Source organism: Helobdella robusta (genome assembly GCF_000326865.2).
Source record: "Helobdella robusta unplaced genomic scaffold HELROscaffold_82, whole genome shotgun sequence".
In the NCBI taxonomy this organism is placed as follows: Eukaryota; Metazoa; Annelida; class Clitellata; order Rhynchobdellida; family Glossiphoniidae; genus Helobdella; species Helobdella robusta.
This window is the reverse complement of record NW_008705476.1, coordinates 298,420-312,049: the sequence shown is the minus strand read 5'-3', so window position 1 is coordinate 312,049 and position 13,630 is coordinate 298,420. Positions and strand designations below refer to the sequence as shown.

General features: G+C 31.2%; 1 protein-coding gene across 1 annotated transcript; it reads right to left on the bottom strand.

Moving 5' to 3' along the window:
* Nucleotides 1–8,767: 8,767 nt before the first annotated feature.
* HELRODRAFT_90411 (hypothetical protein) lies at nucleotides 8,768–9,064 on the bottom strand (the record flags this gene model as incomplete). The annotated part of the gene is made up of 1 exon (XM_009032501.1): nucleotides 8,768–9,064. One exon carries the CDS (start codon nucleotides 9,062–9,064, stop codon nucleotides 8,768–8,770), a length of 297 nt encoding a protein of 98 aa, XP_009030749.1.
* Between the last annotated feature and the right edge of the window lie 4,566 nt (nucleotides 9,065–13,630).

The window sequence follows — 13,630 nt, the reverse complement described above, 5'->3', positions numbered from 1 at the left end:
TTGATTAAAGGCAGATTATTTTTAGATTTTTATTATTACACAGATAGCTAAAGATATAATTATCATTTTTATTTTCTGGAGTTCATTCAGTTTAATATGATTATTAATTTATTATCAGTTTTATTCATTCATATTTTTCATTTATCATATCAAAATTTCAAACATCATTTCTTATTCATTCATTCATTTGTTCGTTCTGAATGAATTCTCTCTGCAAACATGCATTGTTCATTTTATTTATCATTTTGTCTAATCAATTATTTATTCGTTCGTTTGGTAACTTATTCATTTATTTTTTTGTATAATCGTTCGCTCGTTCATCCGTTCGACTGTTTGTTCCTCTATTCATTCATTTCTTTTATTCATTCATTCATTCATATATTGAAATGAGACATCGCGGATGGATAATACAATGAAATAATCATTTTTATTGCATACACCCTCAATGAAGTAATAATTTATCGTTAATATTAACGTTATTGTCATTTTTCAATAACAACAGTTATTATTTTTGTTATAATTATTAATATTGTTATTATGTTGTTATTATTATTATTATCATTGTTTGTTTGTTTGTTGGTTTATGAAAGACAATTAATGTTACTGAACAATATTCTCTCATCATTGTCTCCAAAAACCCTGCTATGTTCGACGCGGCGCCTTCAAAGTTATTAATAAAAAATGTGTTTGTTTGTGTGTGTCTGTGTCTGTGTGTGTGCGCTTGTTTATGTGTGTTGGCGTGTCTGTCTCTATATATGTATCTGTGTGTTTGTTTGTGTGTGTGTGTGCGTGTGCGTGTGTGGGGAGTTACATTAGTGTTACATATTTGTGTATCTCTCTATAGAGTGTGAGTGTTGAAAGTTATAGAGTAGAAAAAAAAGATAGTGAAACAGAGAGAGAGACGAGAGAGAGAGAGAAAAAAAAAGAAAGAGAGAGAGAGAGAGAAAGAAAGAGAGAGAGAGAGAGAGAAAGGAAGAAAAGAGTAAATTGAAATTGAATGAAAGATAGTGAAAGAGAGAAAAAAGAATGGCTACATAATAACATTAACAAAAATGATGATACAAACATCAGCTACAATGATAACAAAAACATCCGTAACAATGATAACAAAGACATCAACAACAATGACAACAACTAATTTCCACCGCTCGTCCTCCCCTTTATCGTTCACCCCAACTTCCGGTTTATAACTGGTTCCGTTAATTAGTTCTTTGGTGTTTATTATTCCGAGTCGTTGCAATTATCTTTCTATGCTGCTTGTTTATTGGTCCCACGTTGGCGTTTTAAGTTATTTTATTATCGCTCAGGTCCGTATCTTTGTGTTTTGCGTATGTATGTGAACACGACTGGATGGATGTATGCATATACATATTCGTGTGTGTATATTAATTTGTATGTGTGCTTACGTGTGCGTGCGTGTGTGTACGTGATTATTGAGTGTAGTCTAAGAAGCAAATGTGTGTTTATTGCTTTACGGGGCTAGTTTTACCGAGTACGTATATCTCAGTCTATCTGCACACGCGTTTGTGTGTGTAGCTGTGTGTGTGTGTAGCTGTGAGTGTTTGTTTCTCTGTGTGTTTACTGTTTTAATTTTCAGTTCAAATTCTAGGTGAATCTTTGGATGAAATTTCGTTTGACATTTTTTTTTTTTTTTCTTGCTTTATATATTTCATTCCACTTCTACTCTGTTTTCACCATGTAAAAAAATGCTGGACACGAATGCAAAAAGAATCATCTAGAATTTAGGTTGAAAGTTTCTTCTTAGTTCATTAATTATTTTACCGTATCGAAACAAAACACACGCTCACAAAAAGATATTCATACACATATAAAGATATACACACTCACACACACACAAAGACATATACACACACATAATAGGATTTGTATGCACACATACAAAACGAAACAATAATACTTAAACAAATATTTCACTTTTAGAAACTAGTTTGATACACATTTGTCTTTTAGTTCGGAAAATACAATAAAATTATGCAAAATGTACAAATGAAAAACGCAAATATAATACGCATATACCTGAAAACGATACGCGAATACAAAAAGATGCATTGTTTTACAATTTGATCTGCTAAAATTATTAAACATTCATTATTAATGTAAATTAACATTTTATCTATTCATGGATAAACATTCCAAAATAGCAATAATACATTCTGGCGTAGGCCAGTATCGAAATAAATGAAAATAGGGTGAACTTAAACAACAAAAGCGTCCTACACACAGGCAACTATTCCACAACATAACAGTTTAACGAGTGTTTATATGTGTGTGTGTGTGTGTGTGTGTGTGTGTGTGTGTGTGTGGTGTGTGGGTGTGTGTGTGTGGTGTGTGTAGCAGATTTTAGCATGAAAGACCAATATTATCTCTATCACTATAGCTAGCATAGCATAAGATTTATATATGTGTGTGTGTGTGTGTGTGTGTGTGTGTGTGGTGTGTGTGGTGTGTGTAGCAGATTTTAGCATGAAAGACCAATATTACCTCTATCTCTATAGCTAGCATAGCATAAGATTTATCTCATGGCACGAATGAAACTTGATTTATAAGAAGATGGGCCAGTCGTGTGTTGTTGTTGTTGTGGTGTGGTCGTTGTGTGGTTGGTGTGGTCGGGCGTTTGATATAGTTATTGTAGTTGTTGCGGGGTGGCTGTGGTACTGTGTAGTTGATGTGGTTATGCGGTTGTTTGTGGCTGTTTTTTTGAGGTTGTTGTCGTTAATATATGTATATATAATATGTATTAAACTTTAGTCGACCTATTTATAATGATGTGGCGTAAAAATTTAAAATAAATTTGCAGGAGAAAAAAAACCGACGATATTGAGATAGTGATAAATAAAAAGCGTAAATAAACAATTGGGAAAAAAAAGTGAGAGAGTGATGAATAAGATGGGGCACAACAGAAACATATAGTAAAGTAAAAAAAAAAATAAAGATATATTGAAAATAAATGTTGATTGATTGGTTGATTGGATTCGTCATTCTTGTGTGTGTCTGTGTGGTCTATAATAAGTGAGAATATGATGTGTCATGAAGAAAGATAAGAGTAAGAAAGAGAGAGAGAGAGAGAGAGAGAATGAGAGAAAGAGAGAGAGAGAGAGATAGGGAGACAGGAGAATAAAGATGAATAAGACGAAAGTGAGAGTGACGTTTATTTAGAATCAGTTAATTGATGATTACTAAATTTATTATAAAAATGAAAACGATTAATAATAATAACAAATAATAATAATAATAATAATAATGGTAGTTATGATAATGGACGGTATCTTAGATTAATGATGACAGTTGCTATGACTCTGTGATTGAATTTGGCCGGAGATTAAAAATATTGATGGTGCCAACGTTTTAATAATGATCATGATAAAAAATGAAATGAAAAAAAAAGGTTTAAAAATAGGTCTCGTTATCTACATCACATACGTAGGCAGTAAAAAAAAGCTCTAGACAAACCTGCACACAGATACACACACACATACACACACACATATAAAGACACATATACACAAAGATACATACATTCCTATAAACATGCACACATACTCAAATACATATAGACAATTACAAACTTAATATACACATAAGTTTTGCTATACAATACACAAGTAAATGCATACAAACATACACCCATTCATACATAAACGCATACATACACACATACACAACTAGTCATACACACATATTCACACACACATAAACACATTCACACATACAAAATACATATATACATAAACTCACGCATACAAACGCACTTTCACACGCACATACGCAAACATAACCATCTCAATCTTTTCCTCTTATTAATTGCTTAGCAGTCTGCCTGCAATTTATCTATGAATTTGGTCGCTTGCCTGTAACATTAATCAATGCTGAGTCATTCAATAAGATCACGTACACACGCGCCTTTGCATATGATTGCACATGATGTATGTGCGTAAACACACGCGCAAATTTATATCTACGTATGAACGTGTGTAACATATATTAATACGTACACCACACACACACACACACACACACACACACACACACACACACACACACACACACACACTCGCCACACATATGTATGTTAGTGTAAGTGTGTGTGTGCGTGTATCTATGAGTATGTGTGTGTTGTGTATTTCTGAACTGTCTTATGTTACAATCAATGATCGTGAAGATGTAATCCTTGAAATTTTCAATGTTCATTAGTATTTAACAGCCGACGAAATGAAACCCAAGCAAGAATCATACGGAGAAGAACTTTCTTTCTAGGTGAAGTAATTTATAACATAATCGCGGATAACTACTTTCTACATGGTAAACGCAACTCATTAAAATCTTTACATGCCAAACACATAATCTGCTGACGAAATGTTTTGCCATTATTGAAAAAGAAGACAGTATTAATGTGATATTAATTTTTTTTATTTAATATCAGAATATAATTAATTAATTCTAATTAATTAATTCTAATTGATTAATTCTACAGTATTAATTAAAAATGATCAATAAATCGACCGAACGGACATTGAAAATCACGAAGTAATTGAGCAGTTTTATATTGAAGCGATAAAAAAACAGTTGGAAAAGTTTTAAATAATGAAAAAATATACCAAACAATGTAACATACAATCCTAAAAACATACAAAATACAAAACGTAAACATACAAAACATAATATACAAACATAAACAACTTGTAAAACATATACAACCACATACAAATGATACAAACCGAGCGCCTACAAACACATACAAAGCAGAATATACAAACACGCAAACATAAGCATACAAACAAACATATACAAAGCAAAACATACAACAACATACAAACTCCGATATCCGCCATTACTGTCACGCCGTATCGTTTATCATCTCGTGACGTCATTTATCACGTGATGGCGATGCTGATGATAATAATGATGGCGTCACTGACGATGATGATATTAATGATGAAAATATTAATGATGATAATGACTTGGTTGTAACGTACGATGATGATGATGATGACGACGATAGTGGTGATGATGATGTTGCAGATAATGTTGTTGGTGTTGATAATAATCTATTCACTTGTTCTTTATTTTTCCATGTATTTATTCATTCCTTCTATCCGTATGTTTGGTGACAGTTTTTAATTATTTCATTCATTTTTTAGCTGGTATGACCTCTCCATCAATTCATTCATTCATCCGTTCTTTTGTTCGTTCGTTCGTTCGTTCACTCGCTCACTCACGCACTCACTCATTCACTCATTCATTCATTCAATCATTCATTCATTCAGTCGTCATTCGATCTATGCACATTTTCATTTGACATTCATCCATCATTTATTCATTTGTCCACCCAATCATTCTTTCATTTGTTTATTCATTCACTCGTTTATTTGTTCATTCGTTCGTTTGTCCGTTCATTTGTTTGTTCATTCTTCGTTAGTTTGTTGTTTATTAATTCATTCATTAATTCATTCATTTATTTATTGATTCGTTCGTTCGAATTCATTCTTTCATTGATTCGTTCGTTCGTTCGTTCATTCATTAATTTTTTCCTTCAGTCAGTCATTCATGCATACACACATTCATTCATTTATTTGTTTATTCGTTCGTTCTTTCATCTGTTTCTACATCCGCCCATCCATCCATCCATCCATCAATCAATTGATTGATTGACGAATCAACATCATTTCAGCAAATTAAATATTCGTTCAACTGTTCATTGACTTATCAATCTAATCGGATGAGTTTATTTTATTATTGATGTTGTTGTTGTTGTTGATGTTGTTGATGATGATGTTGTTGATGATGATGTTGTTGTTGTTGATGATGTTGTTGATGATGATAATGTTGTTGTCGATGTTGATGATGATGTTGTTGATAATGTTTAATTTTAATGTTATTCATGTTTATGTCATTGCTTCTCTCTCTCTCTCTCTCTCTCTCTCTCTCTCTCTCTCTCTCTCTCTCTCTCTCTCTCTCTTTCTTTTTCCTTCTCTCTCTCTTTTTCTATCTTTTATCATTTTTTCTTTTTCTCTATAAATATTAATTTATTTTTTTTCTCTCTCTCTTTTCCTCTCTTTTTTTCTCTCTCTTTAAAAAAAATTTACCAAATGAAAAGAAATATACAATACAATATAATGTGCGATAAAATACAATGCAATACAATGCAATACAATGCAATACAATACAATACAATACAATATACAATATACAATACAATACAATATACTATACTATACAATGCAATACTATACTATACAATGCAATACAATGCAATACAATACAATACAATACAATACAATATACTATAATATACAATGCAATACTATACAATGCAATACAATGCAATACAATGCAATACAATACAATATACAATACAATACAATACAATACAATACAATATACTATACTATACAATGCAATGCTATACAATGCAATACAATACAATGCAATACAATACAATATAATATACTATACAATACAATACAATATACTATACTATACAATGCAATACTATACAATACAATGCAATACAATACAGCACAATACAATAAATACAAGACAATACAACACAAAACAATAAAACACAAAACAATACAATAAATACATTACAATATAATGCAATACAATACAATTTACTGTACAATATACTATACAATGCAGTACAATAAATGCATTACAATACAATGCAATACAATACAATACAATTTACAATACAATTTACTATACAATATACAATACAATACAATACAATACAATACAAAACAGTGAATGGGGGCAAGCGAACGCCGGCTCATAAAAAACTTGTTTCATGATTTAAGACATCGTAAATATAACGTGTAAAAATAATAATAACAGCAGTAACAACAATAATAACAATAATTTATAATAATAACAATATTACCATTAGTATTAATAATATAAAGTGATAATTAAGGAGTTATAAAGTGGCAGGTTCTATATGATATCATTGGTAGTTTTTATTAAATTTTATTCTTTTTGTTTTTGTAGTTGTGATTGTGATTGTATATATTATTATTATTGTTGTTGTTGTTGCTGCTGTTGTTGTTGTTGTTGCTGTTGTTGTTACTGTTATTGTTGTTGTAATTTATTCATTCGTTGACGTAGAGCAAATGATTAGGCCGTAAATTTATCATCGGTGTTTTTTGTCTATGGTGATTTACTATGTCTATGGTCTTTGCGCGATGTTGTTTATGTCTATGCTGCTGTTTATTGTTGTTGTTATTATTGTTTATGTTGTTGTTTATGCTGATGTTTATGTTGTTGTTTAAGTTGTTTATGTCTTGGTTAGTTATGTTGCTAATTTTGTTGTTGTTGTTCTTTATGTTGTTGTTGTTTATTTTGCTGTTGTTTATGTTTTGTTTGAGTTGTTCATATTGTTGTTTACATTTTTTATGTATTAATAATAATAATAATAACAAGCAAAAAGAAAAAGAAGAAGAAAAAGAAGAAGATAAAAAAGAATTTTAATAATTATATGAAAAATGGTAATAATAATAACATAATCACAATAATAATAACATAATCATAATAAAAACAACATAATCTTAATAATAATAATAACAATATTTTGCCTGATCGCGTTATATCTATCATCACTATCAGCTAGATCGTAAATAACCATTATTATTCATAATTAGTGATGTTATTATTATTATTATTATTGTTATTATTATTATAAATAATAACAATAATAAATAATAATATTAATTCGTGACAATAATATTTCGTAAGTATTCTAATGATAACACAATTTCAGTAATTGATGATTTATATATACAGAGTAAAAATCCTTAATGTATGGATGAATGAATGAATGAATGAATGAATGAATGAATGAATGAATGAATGAATGAATGAATGAATGAATGAATGAATGAATGAATGGATGGATAGATGGATGGATGGATGGATGGATGGATGAATTGATGGATGGATGAATGGATGGATGGTGAATGAACGAACGAACGAACGAACGAATGAATGAATGAATGAACGAACACATGAACGAATGGATTAAAAGATGACCGAAAGGATGAACGCATAAACAAATGAATGGAAAGCGAACGGATAAATGAATGAAGGAATGGATGAACAGAAAAGATGGCTGGATGGAACGAATTCCCTGGTTGGCCAAAGTCAAAATGGTAATAATATACATGATCGCTCATTGGCCAACAGAAATAATTTTTAATTTAAAAAACGAAAAATAAAAAACAATGACAAAATAAAAGTAAAAATATATGAGTGATAATACAAAACACAAAAATAATTAATTAAAAAAATGGAGAGATAGCTGTGCGAAGAAAGAGAAAGAGAGAGAGAGAGAGAGAGAGAGAGAGAGAGAGAAAGAGAGAAAGAACTGACCGGGGAATGTTTTACAGTAACAAAAGACCTCGGTGTAATTCGTGAGCGATAAATCAAGGAGATAGCGAGAAAATCCAATATGGCCGCTACAAAGAACAAACAGCAATACCATAGATTATTTATTTTAACATATATATGTATGTGTGTAAGTTTGTGTGCATACCTGTTCTTATCTATTTTTATTATTTGTTACCATAAAAACACGCGAAATTCATAACGGCAAGACCACAATGGCGGATCCAGAGGAGGGTACCCCCCACTTTGAACTGAGGTTTGATATTTTATGAAATAAATAACAAAAAGCCAAACACTTCAACTTTTTGATTTTTTTTAAATTGAAAAACATTCTTCAAAACATTGTTCTGTTATATACATGAAATATTTACAAGACAAATGTCATTTTTCTACATTTTTTTCGGCCAAACCTTGTTATAATGTCTTCAATATCTAATTCAATATCGCAATGAATGTTCATTAAGGCTAATCCCGTTAGTCTGTCCTCATTCATTTTGGAGCGCATCCACGTTTTTAACCGCCTCAGGGTAGAAAATGAACGTTCTGCCGTTGCTACTGAAACAGGCATGGTGCACAATATTGACAACAGGCTGTGAATTGTCGGATAGAGATTGGAATTGCACAATGCCAGAGCTTCAATGGCCGTTTTGGGCTGTGAATTCATCTTTACCCAGTACTGCGTCCAGAGCATTTCTTCATTGCGTACAAATTCAATGGCCGTGTTGTCATCATACGAGGTCAAATTTGTTATTAAACTTTTATATTTCGTAACAGCTTGGTCAATTAAAAACCATGTTTTATTCTGTTCTGCATTACCACTTATTCGGAGGAAAACTGAAGGTATCAAACGACTCAAACCCATTATAGCTATTTGGATTGTTCCAAATTTTGATTTCATGTCTGTTATCATACTATCTAGCATGGGAATAAATATAGCAATCCTGAAATATTCTTCTAATGAGTTACTTTTAATATTTGCACGATTTACTTGTCTTTCTATACATCTTGGCATTTTTAATTCAATATTCAGTTCCTTTGCAACTTTAGAAACTCTCGTAAAGATATCATGAAATATTTGCTCAACATTTTCTCTTCTAGATTGAAGATTATCTATGACTCTATTAGCATGTTGAGCTGCCTCGACCAAATCTAAATTTTCTGTTTGTAAAACTTTGCTTAGTGGCTTAGTTAGAATTAATGGATCGGCAATTGAGTACAAAGCTATTAAAAATTCAGAATCAGTTAAAGCCGATAACAACGTCTTTGCTTTGGATGATGTTTCTCTGTCATGCCAATTAGCAATATTTTCTAAAGAAGCTAGAACATATTGCAGGGACTGTCTAAAACTGATAATCGAATCATGGCGTTCAACCCAACGTGTCTCACATAAAGGCATGACATTTTGTCTCAAATTTTGACTTTCATTTTTAAACATTATTCTTTGCACTAATTTTCTTTTGGCCGATGCGCGAAAAAAGGAAGCCGTTTGCTTAATAGTGCCCATTGCATTTCTTATGGCTTGTACATCGGATATTTTAGATAAACTCAAGTTCAGTCCATGGTTAGTACAAACACAATGAATACATGATGTAGCTTTTTTTGATATTTCTGCAGCTGCACCACATGACTGAGATGTCATGACAGAACATCCATCTGTTCCACAACCAACACAAAGCTGTGGATCTAAAGTTAGCGCTTTTAGTAAACGTAACACTGAGCCGGCTAACATTTTTCCGGTTAATTTTGGTTCCGATTCTATATCTTTGTATGCATCCTCTAGAGAATCCACAAATGCAACAAAATCTTCTCTAACCTGGCCGTTGTAAACATATCGTAAGCTCAAAGACAATTGCTCAATACCATATATGTCAGTTGTTTCATCAAATAAAACTGAATAAAATTTGGCTGCTTTAACTCTCTGTACAATAGTATCTGTAATAATATCGCCAATTGTGGTTATGATTTCATTTTGAATCGTTTTGCTTATGTATGTCGCATTTGATTTAGATGATTTTAAATGTTCTTCAAGAACATGGTCTCCAGCATCGACCCTAAACTGAAGTAGTTCTCTGAAATTACCCTCATTTCTAACTGGACCGGTACCATATACCCCTTCATTAAGCATGTCATTGTCCAAATTTTCATCATCTTCATCATCATCATTATCAGCATCGCCTGCATCATTAGTACTTATATTAAGTTTTCCGTCATCTCGATGTCCTCGTAGAGGAATATTTTGTTTTCCCAAAAAAATAATAGATTTAATTATGGGCTTCAATCTTTCTCTGTTTTCCTTCATTTGCTGATATCTTGCGGAATAGAGTTGATTAACAACTTCAAATGATGGATTTTGGTATGATTTGACAAAATCATTGCCCCTCTGAACTGACTCTTTGTGATACCTGTATTGTTCATGACAGCTGAGATCACCATCTTTGCCTAATAATTTTGCAAATGATGTAAGTGGTTTTTTTACTAATTTTTGCAATGGCGTTTGATGACTAATACCGCTGGTGTCAGCCATTAGAGCACAATACCTGCAAAATAAACCTTGTTCCACATGCGAGTATGTCAACCATGCATTAAATGTTTCCAAGTGACTTTTCAAAATGTACCGTTTTTCATTTTTACCATTTTTAATATGATTTGAATACGGAAATTTGTAGCCAAATTCTGGCTTCCATGGATTTTGTAGAAGTTCAAATTTTATATCATCATTAATTGTTTTATTACTGCTGCCCACATACAGTCCAATATCATTATTATGTACAAAATCCATTTGTTGATAGACTTTTTCATTATTCTTTATCTTGTTATCTTCGTCATTATCGTGCAAAGCTACTTGCTCAAATGATTCATCATTTTTAACAATCACTTTTTCATTATGATTATCGGAACTATCGCCTTCATGTAGTTCTAAAAAAATAAACTAAATTTAACTTAACTCTGAACACTTATTTAACAATTTCTATGCTACTAGTGAACAAATTCATATCGTATGGTGATCTAACCTGGTGGATGTGCCCTTTTAGTTCGCTTCACAAAACGATCCATATATATTTAAATTAATCTTCTAAAAAAAACTGAAAATATGATTATGAATTATGATACTTATACAGTACTATTACTAGCGCAACTCAAATTTGAATTTTTAAAATGAAAATCAGACGGAAGAAGCGTTCAAAAAATTTTCAAGTGTATTTTGCCGCGTGGGTGCGTTCATAATTTTCCTTTGATCATTTGTAATAAAAATTATAAATAAATCAAAGTAAACATAAAACATTATATTATTCAATTAATTTACATTCTAAAATTTATAATCAAAAATGGATATATTCAACATTACAAGATATTTATTTAAAAATTTTCGCCCCCCCCCCCAGTCAAACTTCCTGGATCCGCCCTTGCAAGACCATGACACTCAAAACGAATATTTTTTTAATCAAATATTACATTGTAAACATTCAAATATTACATTTTAAAAAATCAAAAATAATAACAACAACATTAAAAACAACAACAATAATAATAATAATATCGATAACAACAATGACAACAACAACAACAACATTAACAATAATTTTTTAGGAAGTTAAGCAATGGGGAGTAACAGCCGATCTGCAGCGAAGGATGGGAGCCATTTATACATATTATGATCACTCGTCACCATGACAATAATAATAATAATAATTTTTATTATTATTATTATTATTACTATTGCTATTATTATTATGATAATGATCAATGGCTGGCCGGACAAGAAATTTGCTTCGGGTGTCTTGCATTGGAAGTGAACAAAATCTGCAAATACGTTTTCACACTCAACACACTACTGCTGCTGCTACTACTGCTGCTACTACTACTGCTGCTTCTACTACTACTACTACTACGGCTACTACTACGGCTACTACGGATTTTGTAGAGGTTGGATTGGTCTGCCCTATTCTGAGGTCTCTGCAGTGAAAGGGCCTTTACAATAGAAATAAATAATATCCAAATAACCCCCGGTCAGCCAGCAGCTTTCACGCGTTTTCTTCCCACATTAATTTTTTGTGTTTTCGTCCGCAGTACATAGACAAATAAATAATAATATATTAATAAATAAATTATTACACTCTTTGTCATTAAGGATAGACAGATTGATTGGAAACTTTTTTAAGAACTTTGTTGAGAAAATTATAACGTAACATACACACATAAACACACCAACAAACAAACACACATACATACACATAAACATACATACACACACATACATACATACAAGCTCACATGAAATTTGATAGACAGATCGGGAGACATCAGACCACTTACAAACATCAAATTGATACCCATCCTTATTATTATCGGCTGATATATTTTACGACTTATCAAAGTCGTAATAAGATGACAATCATGCATACAAGCGTACAGAACAATATGCAAACACACACGCATATACATACATACAAACAAACCCAAACACACACATACATACATACAAACAAACAAACTTTTAAATATACACACAAACACACCACCAACATGCCAAACAATGTGAAAAAAACATTAAAACAAAAACATGCCCATGAAAAATTAACTAAATAAATCTTAAATATAAAATAAAATTTTTTAAATAAACAAACAATACATAAAAAACATATATATAAAACACAAAAACAAACAACATACTAACAAGTATACTAAATGACATACATACAAACAAACATAAAAGCGTGTAAACAAACAAACATACAAAAATATATACAGTACAGGGTAGGATACAAACATCCACATATAAAATACAACAAATACATACATATACACATAAACATACAAACATACATACAAACAAAGAAGCATACATACAAACAAAGAAGCATACAAAGAGCTACATACACGTATGAAGATTTAATGTTATCTGTCGTGGCTCTGTGCCATAGACCTGTTTGTTGATAAATAATCATCATTTGCCTTTTTGCTTTTTTGTTTTGTTTTTTGTTTTGTAACTTCTCGATTCGCTTCTATTTTGTTTTATTTTTTTTAATTTTGTATTCTTGATTGGTTTTGCATCTTATAGTTATTGTTTTGTAACTTTCTTCATCTTATTTTCTTTCGTATTTTGTTGTTTTGCATTGTATCTTTTTGTACCTGTTTTGTATTGTATCTTTTTTTCATTCTGCAGTCGTTTTTTCTTACCTTCTTTTTTATTGTTTATCTTTATGCTGTTGTTTATGTCCGTACGCGGAGG